This window comes from Amia ocellicauda, chromosome 1, assembly GCF_036373705.1.
Source record: "Amia ocellicauda isolate fAmiCal2 chromosome 1, fAmiCal2.hap1, whole genome shotgun sequence".
Taxonomy (NCBI): Eukaryota; Metazoa; Chordata; class Actinopteri; order Amiiformes; family Amiidae; genus Amia; species Amia ocellicauda.
This window is the reverse complement of record NC_089850.1, coordinates 42,394,066-42,416,357: the sequence shown is the minus strand read 5'-3', so window position 1 is coordinate 42,416,357 and position 22,292 is coordinate 42,394,066. Positions and strand designations below refer to the sequence as shown.

The window sequence follows — 22,292 nt, the reverse complement described above, 5'->3', positions numbered from 1 at the left end:
AAGAAATAAGAACGACAGATATCAAAATTAATGTGCTGAATGAAAATAGCCTGACCTAAACTGAAATATTATATATGATATTTTGATTAAACACTTTGTAGTAAAATGCCATCAAAATATAATTTTAAACACCAATATACACAATATTGTATGCCTCTTAAAGTGAAGAATTATAGATTCCAAAATTGAGGACTGTATTTAATTTACAAAGACAATATTTGCAATACAACTTATGATTAATGTTCTAATGTTTTCTGAGTGATACTGGAAATATGCTCCCAGATTCATGTTTCAAAACAGTGATGTTTCTTACTTGACTGAATGACAACCAGTCAATTTAGTTTTTAAGAAATGTGCACTATATATATATATATATATACACACACTCACCTAAAGGATTATTAGGAACACCATACTAATACTGTGTTTGACCCCCTTTCACCTTCAGAACTGCCTTAATACTATGTGGCATTGATTCAACAAGGTGCTGAAAGCATTCTTTAGAAATGTTGGCCCATATTGATAGGATAGCATCTTGCAGTTGATGGAGATTTGTGGGATGCACATCCAGGGCACGAAGCTCCCGTTCCACCACATCCCAAAGATGCTCTATTGGGTTGAGATCTGGTGACTGTGGGGGCCAGTTTAGTACAGTGAACTCATTGTCATGTTCAAGAAACCAATTTGAAATGATTCGACCTTTGTGACATGGTGCATTATCCTGCTGGAAGTAGCCATTAGAGGATGGGTACATGGTGGTCATAAAGGGATGGACATGGTCAGAAACAATGCTCAGGTAGGCCGTGGCATTTAAACGATGCCCAATTGGCACTAAGGGGCCTAAAGTGTGCCAAGAAAACATCCCCCACACCATTACACCACCACCACCAGCCTGCACAGTGGTAACAAGGCATGATGGATCCATGTTCTCATTCTGTTTACGCCAAATTCTGACTCTACCATCTGAATGTCTCAACAGAAATCGAGACTCATCAGACCAGGCAACATTTTTCCAGTCTTCAACTGTCCAATTTTGGTGAGCTTGTGCAAATTGTAGCCTCTTTTTCCTATTTGTAGTGGAGATGAGTGGTACCCGGTGGGGTCTTCTGCTGTTGTAGCCCATCCGCCTCAAGGTTGTACGTGTTGTGGCTTCACAAATGCTTTGCTGCATACCTCGGTTGTAACGAGTGGTTATTTCAGTCAAAGTTGCTCTTCTATCAGCTTGAATCAGTCGGCCCATTCTCCTCTGACCTCTAGCATCAACAAGGCATTTTTGCCCCCACAGGACTGCCGCATACTGGATGTTTTTCCCTTTTCACACCATTCTTTGTAAACCCTAGAAATGGTTGTGCGTGAAAATCCCAGTAACTGAGCAGATTGTGAAATACTCAGACCGGCCCGTCTGGCACCAACAACCATGCCACGCTCAAAATTGCTTAAATCACCTTTCTTTCCCATTCAGACATTCAGTTTGGAGTTCAGGAGATTGTCTTGACCAGGACCACACCCCTAAATGCATTGAAGCAACTGCCATGTGATTGGTTGGTTAGATCATTGCATTAATGAGAAATTGAACAGGTGTTCCTAATAATCCTTTAGGTGAGTGTATATATAGAGTGCACATTTGTTCGTCTGTTTTTTAGGGACTTTTGATCAAAATATTGTTGATGTTTTGGCACTTCATATAGTTTTTAACTGTTTAATTGTTTTGCTAAATGTTATTAGTTATTTTACAAGTTGTCTTATTGATTCTGCTGGATAGATAAACAGTTAAATGCCAATAAGCCAAGCTTTTCAAATATATTAAGAAAATATTAAAGAAAGATGTTAATGTTCCACATGTTCTGATTTCTAAAACAAAGAGGCTTCCTTAACCTCTTGTCCTTTATTTATAATGACAATATATTATGGTGGAGAGGCTTTAACGAATACAAAAATAAACAAATAATAAACAACATTTTAACTTTTCACAAAATACTTCAACAAACCAACACCACATCCCTCCTCAAAAAGAATACATTAAAATAAAACTTGAGCTTGGCAAAGCAAACAAAAACTTATAATTTAAAAAATGGTACAAAAAGTAATTTTTCATACACACATTATACAAAAGGCTTCGTTGCTTTAGAAGGAGTACAGAGGAGAGCAAACCAGTAAACTCTGGCACTAAAATGTGTCATGAAAAGCTTAATTTATATATCTTAGAAAGAAGGAGTCTTTGAGGCATGATTTAAGAATAAACACAATTACAACCCATAATTGCATTTCACACGAAGCATAACCAGGGCCAGGTAGAAACTGAAGGAGGATATTCCAAAATGAAACTTTGTGGGCGGCAAGGCTTTGCAAGTGTGTCAGACTATGTTCTTCTCTTAGATCCTTCAAGAAGAGGCTTGATGTGGCCCTAATCATTAATGTATACCCCTTTTCCCGAGCACTAAAAGACATCAGTGAGTCTGCTTGGTGAAAGGGGGATCCATTTATCCATTACACCCCCCAACCCTCCCACCTCTCTGCACTTTCTGGACTATTTTATGCAGTAGGATGTAATCATTAAATCAAAGAATGTGTTTTACTTTACATGTCTTGACAGGTGTTCTCCAGCATGCTGGACATTTTTAGAAAACCTAAATAATAGCAGTTATATTGTATGTCAAAAGTATCTTAATGGAACTCAATATTTTCATTATTTAATCGTGTCATGTCAATGTCATGTATGGTAGAACACTTTAAAACAATGCTGTTACAAAACAAATATGCAACTGATGATTGTTTTCAGTTTTTCTTTTTCCTATATATTTATACATGTCCAGTAGTTGTCATCTACCAACCATGCAATAGTTAATTGTGTATGGCAACAGCAAAGCAGACCAATGCAACTAGATATTTTACCAATACAAACCAGCACTGATCAGAGGCATATTGACTAATCTTGTTATTTTTATTATTATTATTATTATTATTTTGCGTAATAAATCTTTTGCAGAAACAGATGAGAAAGGTTGATATTTTAAAGCAAAGGAGATAAACAACACTAATGATCTGTTCAGGACCTTCTCACCATTTCCATGCTAAACAAACACAAAGCTGTCATAAAACCAGTCCTTGACTAATGCAATGAATCGACAACTATGTGCGAAAGGATTCTCACAGCTCCTCTGTGCTGTGTTAATGTAAGATGATAAAGAATCATTACATTTTGTATGACTTCATATACAATTCTGCAAATTAGTTTTCACAAAACCACCATATCCTGATGACATCAGCCACAGACAGAGATAAAAAAAAAAGTTATGCCCTCAGTGATGCACTATTTAAGCTATATAGATTTAAAATTGAACTCATTTGCAAATATGTGCATCAATACATATGAAAGACAGCATTCATATTTGCCCTTCTTGGATCAAAATAGGATTGATACAAAAAAATGGTATACCACTGAAATTTCACTTCAGCTTACAAGTTATTATGGCTTCAGATAATGGAGAATGTGTACTGAATGTTAAATATGGAGAGGCCCATAACCCACTGGAGGTCAGAAGGGCTCACTGGAAGGCTTAAGCAATCTGAAAATACCATGAAAATGGAGGCAAGAATACACAATTGTATTTTGAGGCTTAAATTCCACTGATGTTGTCTTTCCAGACATTAATCTTTAAAAGAGCTCTCAATGGATTGTGGTCAGATTCTTCGTTCTACGTGCATAAACACAGTTCTGCTTTATACTGTAATGTATTAAGATTCATCAGTTAGTTTTTGGCATTGTGGTATGCATAAGACTCTGTAAAAAACATTACAATTTTCAACAATGTTTAACACTCAACTTAAACATCAGCCAAGATGTGCGTGTTATAATAGTACACCAGGTAAAGTTTCATGTTTCAATTAAGGATATGCCATTTAAAGTCCGGCTAAGTATGGATTAACTTATTTGTGTTTACAGTCACTTCTGTTATTTATTTATTTTATTTTTCCACTGTTATCCATCAAGAAGTTATTCTGGTTGCTTAAACAACTGACTCAAGTTAGAGTGAGTGCTAAAAGGTTGCTCAGTCATCTGTAAAGTGAAATATGACAGGCGAATATAGCCTGTAAGAAATAGGAGATGGGGAGAGACATTGGAAAAAAGTATTTGTGAGCATTGGAAAATAAATAATTTTGTAATATATATAAAATAAATAGACAACAAAAAATCCAGTATATTTTTAACCTGATAAGTGTGTCCAAAAGAAGGTATAATTGATTTAATCAGTCTGGTTTTAATGTAAGTGGTGCTCATGGCTGACTAAACATTTTCTAAAAGCCCTCATGAAACTGATGTTTCATTTTTGGCCAGACTGGTGCAACTGATGTATCGGGATTTTAAGGTCAAGCACAAAGACTAAAATACATGTATCAGATTGTTTCATTACAACACATAAAAACAGCAAAAGTGACTAATAAAGAGCCTTCCAAGATGCCGTGCTTTCATCATGGGATGAGACATGCTTATTGACCAAAAAAAAAAAATCAGGTCATTTTTCTTCCCAGGGCATTTGAAACTGGGTGATTCAGAGAAATGCGTAGTTGTTTCTGGATGCAGGCTGTAAACTGCCAGACAAATAATATTTCAATCTGATGCAAGTACTTTATTGCACGAACATTCAAATAAAACACCCCCCCACTATAAAACAGCATAGTAAATCTAAGCAGTTTAAGTATAGGATTTATATGATTGAGACTAAATAAACAAATAATCTGAATATATACAAGAACTTAACACCACTATAACTTAAGAAACCCCTTTTAGAGTCTGAAATGTAAAGATTACATTCATTTTTCAAAATCTGTGTTTTGTTGAAGCTTTAAATATGCTAATAGGCTCAGCACACCTTCACCAGGTTAACAATCCACCTTTCCTTATGACGTTTATACATTAATTATAATGAAGTATTCAACATCACAAGTCTATTAAAAAAATTAAAGTAGGTACTGAATTGTGAATCTGCAGCTCAAAAGGAGAAACATGTCCCACGGGTCTGGAGTTCCTCTACTGGAGCTCCTCTTGACCATTTAAATCATGACACTGTCGAACTGTGACTTGCAAATAAGAGCATTCCTTCCAACGGTGCTTAACTGTTACTGTTGTTATACAGAAACAGCCTGATACAGAAATACAGAATACAGAGGGACTCACTAGAAAAAACCTCTGTAAAAAACTAACAAACATGCATACTGTGTATGTGTGTGTGTGTGTGTGTGTGCATATATATATATATATATATATATATATATATACACATATATATATATATATATATATATATATATACACACACACTCACCTAAAGGATTATTAGGAACACCTGTTCAATTTCTCATTAATGCAATTATCTAATCAACCAATCACATGGCAGTTGCTTCAATGCATTTAGGGGTGTGGTCCTGGTCAAGACAATCTCCTGAACTCCAAACTGAATGTCTGAATGGGAAAGAAAGGTGATTTAAGCAATTTTGAGCGTGGCATGGTTGTTGGTGCCAGACGGGCCGGTCTGAGTATTTCACAATCTGCTCAGTTACTGGGATTTTCACGCACAACCATTTCTAGGGTTTACAAAGAATGATGTGAAAAGGGGAAAAACATCCAGTATGCGGCAGTCCTGTGGGCGAAAATGCCTTGTTGATGCTAGAGGTCAGAGGAGAATGGGCCAACTGATTCAAGCTGATAGAAGAGCAACTTTGACTGAAATAACCACTCGTTACAACCGAGGTATGCAGCAAAGCATTTGTGAAGCCACAACACGTACAACCTTGAGGCGGATGGGATACAACAGCAGAAGACCCCACCGGGTACCACTCATCTCCACTACAAATAGGAAAAAGAGGCTACAATTTGCACAAGCTCACCAAAATTGGACCGTTGAGGACTGGAAAAATGTTGCCTGGTCTGATGAGTCTCGATTTCTGTCGAGACATTCAGATGGTAGAGTCAGAATTTGGCGTAAACAGAATGAGAACATGGATCCATCATGCCTTGTTACCACTGTGCAGGCTGGTGGTGGTGGTGTAATGGTGTGGGGGATGTTTTCTTGTCACACTTTAGGCCCCTTAGTGCCAATTGGGCATCGTTTAAATGCCACGGCCTACCTGAGCATTGTTTCTGACCATGTCCATCCCTTTATGACCACCATGTACCCATCCTCTGATGGCTACTTCCAGCAGGATAATGCACCATGTCACAAAGGTCGAATCATTTCAAATTGGTTTCTTGAACATGACAATGAGTTCGCTGTACTAAACTGGCCCCCACAGTCACCAGATCTCAACCCAATAGAGCATCTTTGGGATGTGGTGGAACGGGAGCTTCGTGCCCTGGATGTGCATCCCACAAATCTCCATCAACTGCAAGATGCTATCCTATCAATATGGGCCAACATTTCTAAAGAATGCTTTCAGCACCTTGTTGAATCAATGCCACGTAGAATTAAGGAAGTTCTGAAGGTGAAAGGGGGTCAAACACAGTATTAGTATGGTGTTCCTAATAATCCCTTAGGTGACTGTATATTCACACTAATATATATATATATATATATATATATATATATATATATATATATATATATATATATATATATATATATATATGCGCACACACACACACAGTACTGTGCAAAAGTTTTAGGGCGGTGTGAAAAAAGGCTGTAAAGTAAGAATGCTCTTAAAAATAGACATGTTAATAGATTATATTTATCAATTGAGTGAACAGAAGAAAAATATACATCAAATCCATATTTGGTGTGACCACCCTTTGCCTTCAAAACAGCATCAATTCTTCTAGGTACACTTGCACAAAGTTAGCGATTTTGTAGGCATATAGTCAGGTGTATGATTAAACAATTATATCAAACAGGTGCTAATGATCATCAATTCAATATGTAGGTTGAAACACAATCATTAACCGAAACAGAAACAGCTGTGTAGGAGGAATAAAACTGGGTGAGAAACAGCCAAACTCAGCTAACAATGTGAGGCTGCTGAAGACAGTTTACTGTCAAGTCATACACCATGGCAAGACTGAGCACAGCAACAAGACACAAGGTAGTTATACTGCATCAGCAAGGTCTCTCCCAGGCAGACATTTCAAGGCAGACAGGGGTTTCCAGATGTGCTGTCCGAGTTCTTTTGAAGAAGCACAAAAAAACGGGCAACTTTGAGGACCGTAGACACAGTGGTCGGCCAAGGAAACTTACTGCAGCAGATGAAAGACAAATCATGCTTACTTCCCTTCACAATCGGAAGATGTCCAGCAGTGCCATCAGCTCCGAATTGGCAGAAAACAGTGGGACCCTGGTACATCCATCTACTGTCCGGAGAAGTCTGGTCAGAAGTGGCCTTCATGGAAGACTTGCGGCCAACAAGCCTTACCTCCGACGTGGCAACAAGGTCAAGCGACTCAACTATGCATGAAAACGCAGGAACTGGGGTGCAGAAAAATGGCAACAGGTTCTCTGGACTGATGAGTCATTTGAAATATTTGGCTGTAGGAGAAGGCTGTTTGTTCGCTGAAGGGCTGGAGAGCGGTACATGAATGAGTGTCACCAGACAACAGTGAAGCATGGTGGAGGTTCCTTGCAAGTTTGGGGCTGCATTTCTGCAAATGGAGTTGGGTATTTGGTCAGAATTAATGGTCTCCTCAATGCTGAGAAGTACAGGCAGATACTTATCCATCATGAAATACCATCAGGGAGGCATCTGATTGGCCCCAAATTTATTCTGCAGCATGACAACGACCCCAAACATACAGTGACAGTCATTAAGGATTTGATGTAGATTTTTCTTCTGTTCACTCACTTTGCATTTAGTTAATTGATAAACATAATCTATTAACATGTATATTTTTAAGAGCATTCTTACTTTACAGCATTTTTTCACACCTGCCTAAAACTTTTGCACAGTACTGTGTATATTTATATATATCAGTCATGGCCCTATTAACATAGTCATATTTATTCAATAAAACTACATTTTGACTGCCTCTCTTATGACTTGTCCTTACTATGCAGCCCTGGGTCTGCATCATCAGCATTATTAATGTGCTTTATTTACCATGTAGACTAACAGTTGAATGCTTTTATCTGTAATCTACTCTACAATATGTACACTACACTGTCATGATTAAAAAAGAGACACTGTTGAATTCAAGCTTTTTGTTGGTTTGTTTGTTTTTCAGGTTACAGTTTAGGCCTGATATGGGAACAAATGTAACCCCCCATATCCCTACTTTAATATTGATGTTCACCCCATTAGGGATCTAAAAATATATATATCCTTCATTCCTAATTCTTGTTTTGGTTATTTGGTCATAATATTTTAATGGCAATTTCCATTAAGTAGAAAGCAGCGTCCCCCATCAAATGTATGGCTGCCATAAAGTACTGGAATCCTAATTTATGATTGGCAGGTAGGTCAAAGTCATGATTTTGTCCTGACCCTTCTGCTCTGAACAGCAAAGAATACCAAGTAACTGTCTTGCCTGGAACATGGGAAGATCACAGAGAAAATGCTATAACAGTATTTTACAACAAGAAGGCTGCATCTAAAAATCTCATTAATGTGGAGGGACATAATCATTGATTTGTATCAGATATGCCCATAGGCATATAAATGATAGGGTCTAGCTACACATTAACTCACTATAACCCATTACATTTACTATCTTGCATCCCAGTATTCATGTTAATTCCTGTGGATTTTGTTCTACAGTTTACTTCTGTGCTTCTCATAATTTCTGATTAGAACTGCCTTTGGGCAGAACTACTTGTACCATGCTGTAAGGGGGGAGCATTATGAGCTCAAATTAGCGCCATAAGTAACGAATTCAAAATAAAAAATATTGTAAACAAAAAAAAAAGTTGAAAAGTTGAGAAAAAATATAACAATCGAAAGCAAAATGTATAAAATTGTAAACAAACAAAGAAAAATATACACCGATCAGCCATAACGACCAACCTGCCTAATATTGTGTAGGTCCCCCTTTTGCAGCCAAAACTACCCTGACCCATCGAGGCATGGACTCCACTAGACTTCTGAAAGTGTGCTGTGGTATCTGGCACCAAGAAGTTAGCAGCAGATCCTTTAAGTCCTGTAAGTTGTGAGGTGGGGCCTCCATGGATCGGACTTGTTTGTCCAGCACATCCCACAGATGCTCGATTGGATTGAGATCTGGGGAATTTGGAGGTCAATTCAACACCTTGAACTCGTGATTCATCAGACCAGGCCACCTTCTTCCATTGCTCCGTGGTCCAGTTCTGATGCTCACGTGCCCATTGTAGACGCTTTCGGCAGTGGACAGGGGTCAGCATGGGCACCCTGACTGGTCTGCGGCTACGCAACCCCATATGCAACAAACTGCAATGCACTGTGTGTTCTGACACCATTCTATCAGAACCAGCATTAACTTTTACAGCAATTTGAGCAACGGTATGCTCTGACCCAGTCGTCTAGCCATCACAATTTGGCCCTTGTGAAAGTCGCTCAGATCCTTACGCTTGCCCATTTTTCCTTCTTCTAACACATCAACTTTGAAGACAAAATGTTCACTTGCTGCCTAATACATCCCACCCAGTGACAGGTGCCATGATACGAGATTATCAGTGTTATTCACTTCACCTGTCAGTGGTCATAATGTTATGGATGATATATATATATCATAAGCAAAAAAATATATATTGAAAGGAAATCACGTCAAAGCGAGAGCACTTTGGCTGCGATGCTGCAATCCTTGCTTTGGCCACCAGTTTCTTTGCTTTTTTTTTTTTTTTTTTTTTTCATTATTGAGTTTTGGCACAGTTTTGTTGTGAGGGTGGGGCTTAGAGGGAGGTGTAGGTCATGGCTCTCCATTGGTCCACTAGGTTAGAGTGACGGTTCATCCTAACCCAATCAGTGATCTTCGTTGGAATTCATGGGTCTCGGGTGATTTCTGTGTGGGATGGTAGTCGATTGTCTCGGTTTCAACAGCAGCGCTGATTCTAGGAACTCCTTAGAAGCATCCTGTGTGTGTTCTTAGCCCTTCCAGTCAAAAGCTGGAAAATCCCCACATTGGATCCCACCACCTTCTTCAAAATATCCTCCCCCCATACAGCACTGAAACAAAACACAGGATTCACCTGCTACGTGCACAGTAAAATGTTTAATATCATGTTCATATTAATTTAACCTGCAGAGCACTTAATTCAGCTCCTCAGATAACACAATGGCAGACTGATGGAGCTCACATCATTTAGCAAGACGCAAATGGAGGGGCATCGTATTCATTAAGAGCACTGTGATGTTTAGGTAAGAAACACACACATGCACACACACACATACATACATAAATATATATACACAATCACCTACATAATTACTCTCACCATTGATAAAGATGATAATAAATGCTGTATAAAATAAACACATATGTAATATGGAGAAAACAACTGTCTATAACTTTCATTAAAAACATGCTTTAATTATAATTAAATTCCGAAGCCACGTAGATGCACCCTCCCCCTGGAAGAACCATCACTCAGACATAGTGGACCAATGGAGAGCCATGACCTACGCCTCCCTCTAAGCCCCATCCTCACGACCAAACAGTGCCAAAACTCTAAAACCAAAAAAAAATAAAAAAACGAAAGCAAGGAAACTGGTGGTGAAAGTGAGGATTGCAGCATCACAACCAAAGACAGGGACTCCAGTGCTCTCGCTTTAATATTATTTCCTTTCAATATATATATTTTTAGCTTTTGATATAATTATTTTTGTTTACATTTCTATACATTTTGCTTTCGACTCTTTTAACTATTTTTTTGTTTTACAATATTTTTTATTTTGAATGTGTCACTTATTGCGCTAATTTGAGCCCATAGAGGATGTGGAGAATTAGACTAGGACTCATTTAAAAAAAAAAAATTATATATTTAGTATTGATCGTGTACATTCTGCATCAGAGATTACCTCAATAAAACTGATAGCTGTCTGCTGTCTGATATGAATCAAATATAAATCATGAAATACATTAAATAGATATCTCCAGGAAATAAAGATACTAGAGCTCCAGAATAAATACAAAAATAAACAAAAAAGGAAATACCAGGCAGTGACTTGCGTGTGTGAATTGCTATCTGGATGGTAAATGACAATTTATAGTAGTTGAAGTGCTACAGTAGAAAGTAGATGCAGGGGACAATGTTCTCAGGCAGAAGGAGAGAGAGAGAGAGGAAGACTGTTCTTTCATCAATACATGCAGATTCAGGTTTTGACAGTCCTACTACTGTCAGGGATAAAAATAACTTTTCATGTGTACAACTCAAAACCTAATTTGTATAGCAAAATGTAGTGCGTGTGTGTGTGTGTGTGTGTGTGTATAAATATATGTATACACACACATTTATTAAATAAAGCTGTGCATTCATTGTAATGGTAACACTTGCACAAATCATTTAAATGTTTCCACTTTTAAAATAACTGAACTGGCTATAAGGGGCACAAGCATATAGTATACATATCAGTTGATTGCAAATATGTTTGTAAGGGAAGGTGCGGAGACATACAATACAACCTACAGTTCCCTGCAGTAAAACAAAAGTGGCATTGTGTAAGTTGGGAATATTTTATTTAGGATGATTTGGGTGAAACCTCTTCTGCATTTACTTAAAGGGATGCTCTGGTATTTTAGCCTAATTTCATACTCACCCAGAGTCATATGAATGCATGGATACCTTTTTTAAATTCTGTGCTTCCAGTTTGTAGGAATTAGAATTTAGCATTTCGTTAGTTTAGCACAATTGCAGGAAGAAAATCCCACACGATCTCTGACTCTCGACATCTGGCTAATAGATCTTTTAACTACTCAAAAGCTGGGTGGATAGCACATATGTACATTAGGAATTCTCTACAAGTCTATACGAGAGTCATTGACTTGCTTCCAGCAAATTAAATGCTAAATTCAAATTCCTTCAAACAGGACACACAGCATTAAAAAGGTATCCATGCATTCATATGACTCTGGATGAGTATGAAATCAGGCTCAAATGCCAAAATACCAAAGTATCCCTTTAAGATAAATGTAAAGCATTTCCATTAAAATCAAGTTTATTTAGACCTTTCATTTCATAGTTGTATTTCACTTTTTCTACAGTAGATGACTGCATAACTTTGACTACTAATGTATGCCTGTTTATTTGATCAAAAGTAATGGGATAAGGCTTCTGCTGTTTATATATTATACATGAGCTCAGATATGAGTAGTTTTACACTAGTTTGTGATTTTGACTGCCAATACATACTGTAACAATGTGGATAAGAGTGTACTGCAAGCAGTGGTGTGATTTTATGCTTATAACTCTACAAATATGATAAGCCAAAATGTCACGATATATGCTAAATATACAGGTGTGTGTATTATATGTGACATTTCTTTTGTACATGGAAACATACCTGCCATGTAAAAATAAATCACCAAGTGAAATCTTGACACCCTACCATACATTTTAGCCTACTGTGTAGCTGTATTTCTCTGGGCCTGCTTGATGTTCAAAGCCAACTGCCAGATAAGGATATATTTGTCTCTTGACTACGTTGTGTTCATGCTTTTTTCAGCTGTAATATCCCTATGTTGATTGAGCTCATTATAATAGGGCAGGCCCTGTAAAACCTTTATAAATCAATATACATTTGCTTTATGGAAATTAATAAATGTTGAAATACTTTTATACCAATACAGGGTTTTTGCCCTTTTCCCAGACTTCTTCCAAACTGCTTTGTAACATTTCAAGGCAAATCTGTAACCGCTTTCTGTGTTAAAGAAGTGCATGTTTATAGAGTATTTTGACAAATATTGTGCAATTCTAATCCATAAATCAAAACACTAATGTGCAAAGAATTAATTAACATCTTTAGTTAAACATTAAGTATTGTGTATACCTTCCACCCTCTACAACATTGCACAGAAAACAAATATATATCAGTTTAGCAGTTATTTCTCACATTTACCAAGGTCAGAGAGAAATCACTATCTTAATAAACTGATTTTTGGTAAAAACACACTATCCGATCCACTTGACAAAAATATTAGATTAAAATTCTCCAGTAACTTAAAAAAAAAAGGCTTATTGAAATACCCAGACGTCTACCATTATTTGGTTGTGGTAAAGTAGAAAACAGGTGTAACATTCAATACCTGGACCCATATGAAACATTATATACAGTACAAACATATAAAAATAGGTCAAATAGAAACAAAATACATTTTAACACTATAACAAGGTCTATGTCTCACTCACACACTCCCTTCATGTCTCAACCTAACTTTTTGCAGATCCCTTGAAGCAGCTTAGTTTCCATTGCATAGCTGTGATGCTTTCAAAACGCCAATTTGTCACTTTAAACAAATGTGAACACCCGATTCCACAGCAACGAGAGCCCATTTTAGATTAAATGTATCCATAACAACTTGTTAAAGATAAAGGTTTACTGTTTTCCTAAAGCTAACCTACTAGAGCTTACTTTTCAAGTAAAGTTTTATGCAGGAAATATAATCCATCAGAGAAAACACTTGGTGCTTTACACGTCCCTTTATGACACTCGATGATTCAAGCATCCTTATGGCAAAAAAAGTGCTCTGTCCTTTTTCAAAATCTGAGGGGAATATGAGAAACATTTCATATTACTAGCCTTAATTAGGAGTTGATTAAAATGCAGATCACTAAAGGAAAATTTGGAACCCCACCAAAGACCACTTATAATGCACATTATTTCACAACACAGGACATAATTCTTACATTAAGAAGGCAAACTGATTAATATGGCTTGGCTTCAGAGCAAACTTATGAGTATTTTCATTACAAGCACCTAATGAATGCAAATGGGGCACACAATACAATATACTGTTACAGGTGCCTAAGCTATGTATTCGAAATGTAAAATAAATGGAAGTTATGCAGATTTCATAGGAATCCACATAATTGTTCCCCATGCTTTTTGGTGTAGAATATGCTCAAAGGCATAATAATGTCAAATAAGTTTAAAATACAAATGTTTGGTAAAGTTACTTAAAACAAATCCTAGTTTTCCCGTGAGTGCAGACAGGTAAGGAACAAAATTGAAGTTTCAGCTTTACAGACTTCAAGACACACAAACATTTCACACACAAACACCCCTTCAGAAGAATCATGTCAATATCCCTGGATTATATAAATTGTGTGTTTGAACAGAGAAGGTGGCAGTTCCAGCCACCAGGCAGATAAGTGACTGTGGAGTAGCAGGCTTTGTAATTCACTATACTGTAAAAAATGTAGATAGACAACAGACCCGTAACACTGTGTGGAAACCTTAAATGGACATCATGCAAAATACAGAACCTAAAACAAAATCCCACACAGAATTTTTGCATGGAGAAAAATAAATCAAATCTATCTGCGTATCTAGGTATGTCTGTCTGTCTGTCTAGATCAGGGGTGGGGAACGTCCGGCCTCCGGGCTGTATACGGCCTCCGGGCTGTATACGGCCCCTGAGGCTGTTTGCTCCGGCCCTAGAATCCACTTGAAAAAAAATGATTTCTGTGACATAGACTTAACACTAGAAGCGCCGAGTTCATGTAATACACATCTACTGCGTTTGAACTGCATAAACACAAAAATAAATAAGTTATAAACACATTTACCTAGAATAGCCAAAATCGGGTTCTTTTCACCGGTCATTAAAATACATAATAACTCAAATATAACCCATAATCCTGCCTGCCCTTTACAAGAGTCAGTCTGGCGCTCAAGTGGAGATTTCTACCTATCTACAGTTTTTCATGTGCTTGAAAAACACATGCATTGTACAGCATTACAGGTGTTATCTTACAACTGTACTCAGATTGAGTGGATACAGTGATTACACGCAAACAAACATGGATTGGAAACAGGGAGATTGAAGAGAGCTCGTTTTGGAAATGCCGTGTATATGAACATGACTGATTCAGGGGCGTCAGTGATACTGGCAATGACAGATCACTCGTGGGTTTGTGCCAGTGCTGTGAACACAATGCGAGTGAAACGCCAGGTCCAAATGGCAACGAGTGCTTTTACTCTACTGATCAATACGCGATTGCTAGCGCAGGCACATTGCATTCAAAATATTGATTCACGGACATTATCAGCGGAGGAGCCTTTAGTGCGATGCTATATATTCGTGGAGTAAAAGTGCTCACCTGGAAAGGGCTGTCAAAATGCAGTGAAAGTGGAGAAACATGTCCTGTGTGGACTGTACGAGCTGTCAGGTATGCAGCATAAATATATAGTAAATAGTTTATTGAAATACACTGATTTTATTCACTGTAGCTTTGTATGTTGAAAACAAAGTTTACACAGTGTTGAAAATGTGTACTTCAGTGTACAATTATGTTTTGATAAATGCAATATAAATGCAGTTATTTTTGAACTTTAAAATATTGCTTTTGAGGATTATTCCAATATTTACATTTACACTTGTTTCATTCTCTTATTGTATGCCACTTTTGAGTTTTTTGCTTATTGTAGGCTATATACAGTGAGGGAAAAAAGTATTTGATCCCCTGCTGATTTTGTACGTTTGCCCACTGACAAAGAAATGATCAGTCTATAATTTTAATGGTAGGTGTATTTTAAAAGTGAGAGACAGAATAACAACAAAAAAATCCAGAAAAACGCATTTCAAAAAAGTTATAGATTGATTTGCATGTTAATGAGGGAAATAAGTATTTGATCCCCTATCAATCAGCAAGATTTCTGGCTCCCATGTGTCTTTTATACAGGTAACAAACTGAGATTAGGAGCACTCTCTTAAAGGGAGTGCTCCTAATCTCAGCTCGTTACCTGTATAAAAGACACCTGTCCACAGAAGCAATCAATCAATCAGATTCCAAACTCTCCACCATGGCCAAGACCAAAGAGCTGTCCAAGGATGTCAGGGACAAGATGGTAGACCTACACAAGGCTGGAATGGGCTACAAGACCATCGCCAAGCAGCTTGGTGAGAAGGTGACAACAGTTGGTGCGATTATTCGCAAATGGAAGAAACACAAAATAACTGTCAGTCTCCCTCGGTCTGGGGCTCCATGCAAGATCTCACCTCGTGGAGTTTCAATGATCATGAGAACGGTGAGGAATCAGCCCAGAACTACACGGGAGGATCTTGTTAATGATCTCAAGGCAGCTGGGACCATAGTCACAAAGAAAACAATTGGTAACACACTACGCCGTGAACGACTGAAATCCTGCAGCGCCCGCAAGGTCCCTCTGCTCAAGAAAGCACATGTACAGGCCCATCTGAAGTTTGCCAATGAACATCTGAATGATTCAGAGGAGAACTGGGTGAAAGTGTTGTGGTCAGATGAGACCAAAATCGAGCTCTTTGGCATCAACTCAACTCACTGTGTTTGGAGGAGGAGGAATGACCCCAAGAACACCATCTCCACCGTCAAACATGGAGGTGGAAACATTATGCTTTGGGGGTGTTTTTCTGCTAAGGGGACAGGACAACTGCACCGCATCAAAGGGACGATGGACGGGGCCATGTACCGTCAAATCTTGGGTGAGAACCTCCTCCCTCAGCCAGGGCATTGAAAATGGGTCGTGGATGGGTATTCCAGCATGACAATGACCCAAAACACACAGCCAAGGCAACAAAGGAGTGGCTAAAGAAGAAGCACATTAAGGTCCTGGAGTGGCCTAGCCAGTCTCCAGACCTTAATCCCATAGAAAATCTGTGGAGGGAGCTGAAGGTTCGAGTTGCCAAACGTCAGCCTCGAAACCTTAATGACTTGGAGAGGATCTGCAAAGAGGAGTGGGACAAAATCCCTCCTGAGATGTGTGCAAACCTGGTGGCCAACTACAAGAAACGTCTGACCTCTGTGATTGCCAGCAAGGGTTTTGCCACCAAGTACTAAGTCGAAGGGGTCAAATACTTATTTCCCTCATTAACATGCAAATCAATTTATAAATTTTTTGAAATGCGTTTTTCTGGATTTTTTTGTTGTTATTCTGTCTCTCACTGTTAAAATACACCTACCATTAAAATTATAGACTGATCATTTCTTTGTCAGTGGGCAAACATACAAAATCAACAGGGGATCAAATACTTTTTTCCCCTCACTGTAGTTATTTATGTTTTGACTGCAGTGTGTGCGTTTAGAAGAAAGTGATTTTTTCTTGCATTAGAATGTAAGTTTAATCTGTATTCATGTTTTGATGTAGGTGTATTAATTAAGATTGCGGCCCGTGAATACATTTGTGAACACTCGAATGGCCCTTGATAGGAAGAAGGTTCCCCACCCCTGGTCTAGATACTGAACTGTTTTTATTTACTCTGACAACTTCAACCACAACTCTATAAACCACCTCTTACATTTGTTTTTTAGCTACAGAACCACACATTTGTTATACCTTCTTAAAAATTGAAGGACATGTCACTTTTATCAGATACCATATCAATCACGCTGCAGCATTTGGTAAACCAGAAAAGAGAGACATTAATTTAAATAAACAAACAAATAAATAAACAGTAATACCAAAGCAAGTACTATACATTTTGTTTTGGTTTAGAAAACATACCTGACACTCCTAATTCATAACAATATGATCAAGAAAGATGTATAGATCTAGTAATGTCTAGTGCATCTTCTGAGAATAAACCACTTTATGCTGATGCTAATCTAAGAGCTCCTGTAGTCTTGAGTTACAAACTATACAACATGCAATTATGTATTTATTTGACTCATAATTTGAAGGAAATATTTTACAACACAGGGCTTTATAATACATTTATATACTGTGTCCATATTCTGAAATATAAAGGTTTTACTACACTGAAACCACTTCGTATTGTCCTGTTTATGCATGTTGATCTGATAAATGAGTGCACAAATGAAGTTGCAGAAATGCAACCATTCTTCCCTGAAGCATGAACAGGATCCATTATTGTACATGCTTTCAGCTCATGATTAGTGACTTATCACAAGGGAATGGTTACCAGAAAGTGATCTTAGCTGAAAGAAAGCAGAGTGCTACACAGATAAACTTGCAGAAAAAAAAGACAGAGGACACATCAGCACAAACTATTGGTCCGTATGAAATTGTATGAAAAAACATTCTCAAAAGAAGACAATATCATTTGATAGATCATTTACTGTTAACATTTATACCGTTTTCTACTACACCTGCATATACTCTGGGCACTGCATCATAGCTGTGGAATCTAATCTTGCCATTGCATTTCAAAGCACCAGCCACAGCACATTTTCAGTCAACTGTCAAGCTCATTTCATAACTTTTCAATTGAGTTTTTTTCCCCCTGTGTGTCTGACTCTCTGTGCATGCTCATAGTGGCTCATCATGTTGAAGAAACCCTTCACTCACAAGTTGCTTTCCAGAGGCTTTTGTACAGAGGGTTTTGGAGGCCACAGAAATAGACTCCCAGCTAATGAATATCCTCTGATAGATGAATGAATGACATTTAATTAATTAGTATTTATTTCTAGATATCACAAGCCTCGTCAAAAACCCTTTAATGAGCACTATACAGTATAATTCCTTATGTTATATGTAGGAAGTGTTTACAATAAAAAAATGAACCACTAATGTGTGCATTTCAGCTCCGGGGTGAAATAATCATGTATGTTACACAGCTCACCCAGTACAAAGGAATCAGGCATACACATTCAATTGAAGGAAAGACTTGTCTAGTTGGATCATTACCATGGGCAATGTCCAACACTTCAAGCTGCAATTCAAAGTGCTTCTCTGCACATCAGAAAGCTTTGTTCACTTTTACATTTCAAGTAGTCTCAAACTGTCTTGTGGGCAATCTACGAATGGGTCGATTGAAGTGGACGAGAGATTTAATGGGAAATGCCTCATTAAACCTGCCCAGATCAATGCTAAGATTAAACCTATCTCACTGCAAAGTTTTGTTAAACACATTCGGTAGAAATCAAAACTGCATGATCTTGTTATACAAAATGGGTAATAATAACAATCTAAATAATTAAATCTGGATCCTCAGGGAACAAATACAATATTGATGTTTCAGAACGTGAGCCTGTACCGGTTTACTACTCCAGCATAAATATCTGCATGGGCTGAGTTTAAAAAAAAAAAATTTTTTCATTAATTATCTTTTTTTTTATTTTCTTATATTCATATATTTTTGCACACTGCATTGAATATTGAACACATACATCAATATACCAGTTTCTTGTTCACATTACCACACAATGTATTCTTCGAGTATTTCTTGAGATAAGATACTCTGCAGAAGATTTTCCCCTTTGCCGAGCTCAAGATAAAAGAACACGTCCATTTCAATAGCTGATAAGAAGATGTTTAATTTAACTGAACCTACTTTATTGATGTGGCTTATCTGCTCCAGTGTGAGTGTCTGCAGTTGCTCATCTTTGCTCTCGACCATAAGTTTCAGCGCAGGGAGCTGGAGTAGGTGCTGTTCCTGGAGCAGGGATGAAATGTGTCTGATGCACTGTGGGGAAGACATGTGTGTTACCAAAACAAAGGGAACAAAGAAGCACCAGATAGAAAACTAAGATAGTGGCAATCTCCCTGGAAATGTCTACTGTGGTTGTACATGCTGTGACTTTCCTGCTTCAAGATGAAGAAAAAGAGAAAATCAAGGTTGCAGGAGCATAAATACATCACCTTTTATTTTAACCATTTCAAATGGATCTATCAAAAACAGCTGTAGTCTCTGATTATCTTGATAATTAATTAATCATCTAAATTGATACCAAATGTGTTGAATATCATAACATGTTTGGCTGAACGATTAATCACTGTACAGATGGCTTAATTGTGCACTATTTTACTTGAGATCAGATGAATTACGCTCCGGGGTACAGTCTCATGCACTCTTTCAACAGGCCTATTATGACTTTTAAGAGACAGAAATATGAAAGACAAAAAAAAAAAAAAAAGCCTGCACAGTTAAAAGTCATAATCATGATCAGCATTTTTGATTAAGCTATTTTGAGAATTAAATGTAGAAAACAAAGCTGGGAATATGCATCAATTTTCTCAAATTGTCAGACTATCCATCTGTTGCGAGATGAAAACTGTAGTCGGCCTAATTTTCACATTTCATTGCTAGGTTGGTACTTCCAACTCTGTGACAGAAATACCAGCTGCAGATTTATTTATGCTGTCTTACTCAAGATAGACTGTGAGAACAAAATGTATTAGCATACCGAAGCAGACGGAAAGATGAGCAACATGCCTACTGAGATAATCACTGGCTACTTTGTGTTGGATACGTATTGATACTCTTAATATGAAAACATTAATTTTAAACAGTACAATACGTGGGAAACAAGAAGTTACATTTTCATCCTCCTCATGTCTTTCTTCTCTTTTTCTGATCAATTAGGCCTATATGTTGGTAGTTATGCGTTTGTGAGGTACTCATGGGTAACTAATGTTTACATATATTTATGATTGTAGACCTGAGGTCTTTGGTTAAACAGACAGATTCAGGAGAATAAAATGGACAGTAGTTCCAACTTACCTGAACAGGCATCTTATGCTTTGTGTTATAGAGAGAGCGACACATGTTCAGCACTTCGTTACCCATGTCGCCTTTCATCCCAGCGGCACAATGTGACAATATAGCGGAAGCCAGCTTTACCCAAGGGTTCTCTAAAGAGTTTAAGCTATAAGACAAGACACGATTAAAATAAAATTACATTCAAATCCAGCTCAGTGTTGAGAGAGAGAGAGAGAGAGCAACATGTTCAGGAACACTAGTCACTTGTGTGTAACCCTCTTAGATATTGTCTGCCATATTATGACTATTGAGGTTTTGTGAGACTAAGCTTATTTTCTGCTTTAAAATCCCACATTTAACATTAATTTTATTTTATAAAACACTGGGATGCCATTGTTGTGTACTTGGATCATTTCCCACAAAATTGCCCAGTTATGAGCTACGTTACAGGCTTTTGTAGCAGAACAATAATTTCATATTTCTGTGGCTTATGTTGGATTATTCAAATATGATGCTCTAAAACAGCAAAGACTAAGCCTGTTCTTAAGGCTTTTGCATAAATAATATAGTTGTGTATATATATATATATATATATATATAGGTATATACACACACACACACACATATATATATATATATACACTCACCTAAAGGATTATTAGGAACACCTGTTCAATTTCTCATTAATGCAATTATCTAACCAAACAATCACATGGCAGTTGCTTCAATGCATTTAGGGGTGTGGTCCTGGTCAAGACAATCTCCTGAACTCCAAACTGAATGTCTGAATGGGAAAGAAAGGTGATTTAAGCAATTTTGAGCGTGGCATGGTTGTTGGTGCCAGACGGGCCGGTCTGAGTATTTCACAATCTGCTCAGTTACTGGGATTTTCACGCACAACCATTTCTAGGGTTTACAAAGAATGGTGTGAAAAGGGAAAAACATCCAGTATGTGGCAGTCCTGTGGGCGAAAATGCCTTGTTGATGCTAGAGGTCAGAGGAGAATGGGCCGACTGATTCAAGCTGATAGAAGAGCAACTTTGACTGAAATAACCACTCGTTACAACCGAGGTATGCAGCAAAGCATTTGTGAAGCCACAACACGTACAACCTTGAGGCGGATGGGCTACAACAGCAGAAGACCCCACCGGGTACCACTCATCTCCACTACAAATAGGAAAAAGAGGCTATAATTTGCACAAGCTCACCAAAATTGGACAGTTGAAGACTGGAAAAATGTTGCCTGGTCTGATGAGTCTCGATTTCTGTTGAGACATTCAGATGGTAGAGTCAGAATTTGGCGTAAACAGAATGAGAACATGGATCCATCATGCCTTGTTAGCACTGTGCAGGCTGGTGGTGGTGGTGTGGGGGATGTTTTCTTGGCACACTTTAGGCCCCTTAGTTGCCAATTGGGCATCGTTTAAATGCCACGGCCTACCTGAGCATTGTTTCTGACCATGTCCATCCCTTTATGACCACCATGTACCCATCCTCTAATGGCTACTTCCAGCAGGATAATGCACCATGTCACAAAGGTCGAATCATTTCAAATTGGTTTCTTGAACATGACAATGAGTTCACTGTACTAAACTGGCTCCCACAGTCACCAGATCTCAACCCAATAGAGCATCTTTGGGATGTGGTGGAACGGGAGCTTCGTGCCCTGGATGTGCATCCCACAAATCTCCATCAACTGCAAGATGCTATCCTATCAATATGGGCCAACATTTCTAAAGAATGCTTTCAGCACCTTGTT

At 37.9% G+C, this 22,292-nt stretch overlaps 1 protein-coding gene across 1 annotated transcript in view; it reads right to left on the bottom strand.

Annotated features, from left to right (window-relative positions):
* nbas (NBAS subunit of NRZ tethering complex) overlaps positions 1-22,292 on the bottom strand; it is a 198,510-nt gene that overhangs the window by 2,764 nt on the left and 173,454 nt on the right. The window contains exons 50-51 of the mRNA XM_066705652.1: positions 20,555-20,699; positions 19,385-19,516 (exon numbers count right to left, since the gene is read on the bottom strand). Of these exons, the coding sequence (XP_066561749.1) occupies positions 19,385-19,516; positions 20,555-20,699 (277 nt within the window). The remainder of the gene's footprint in view (positions 1-19,384; positions 19,517-20,554; positions 20,700-22,292) is intronic.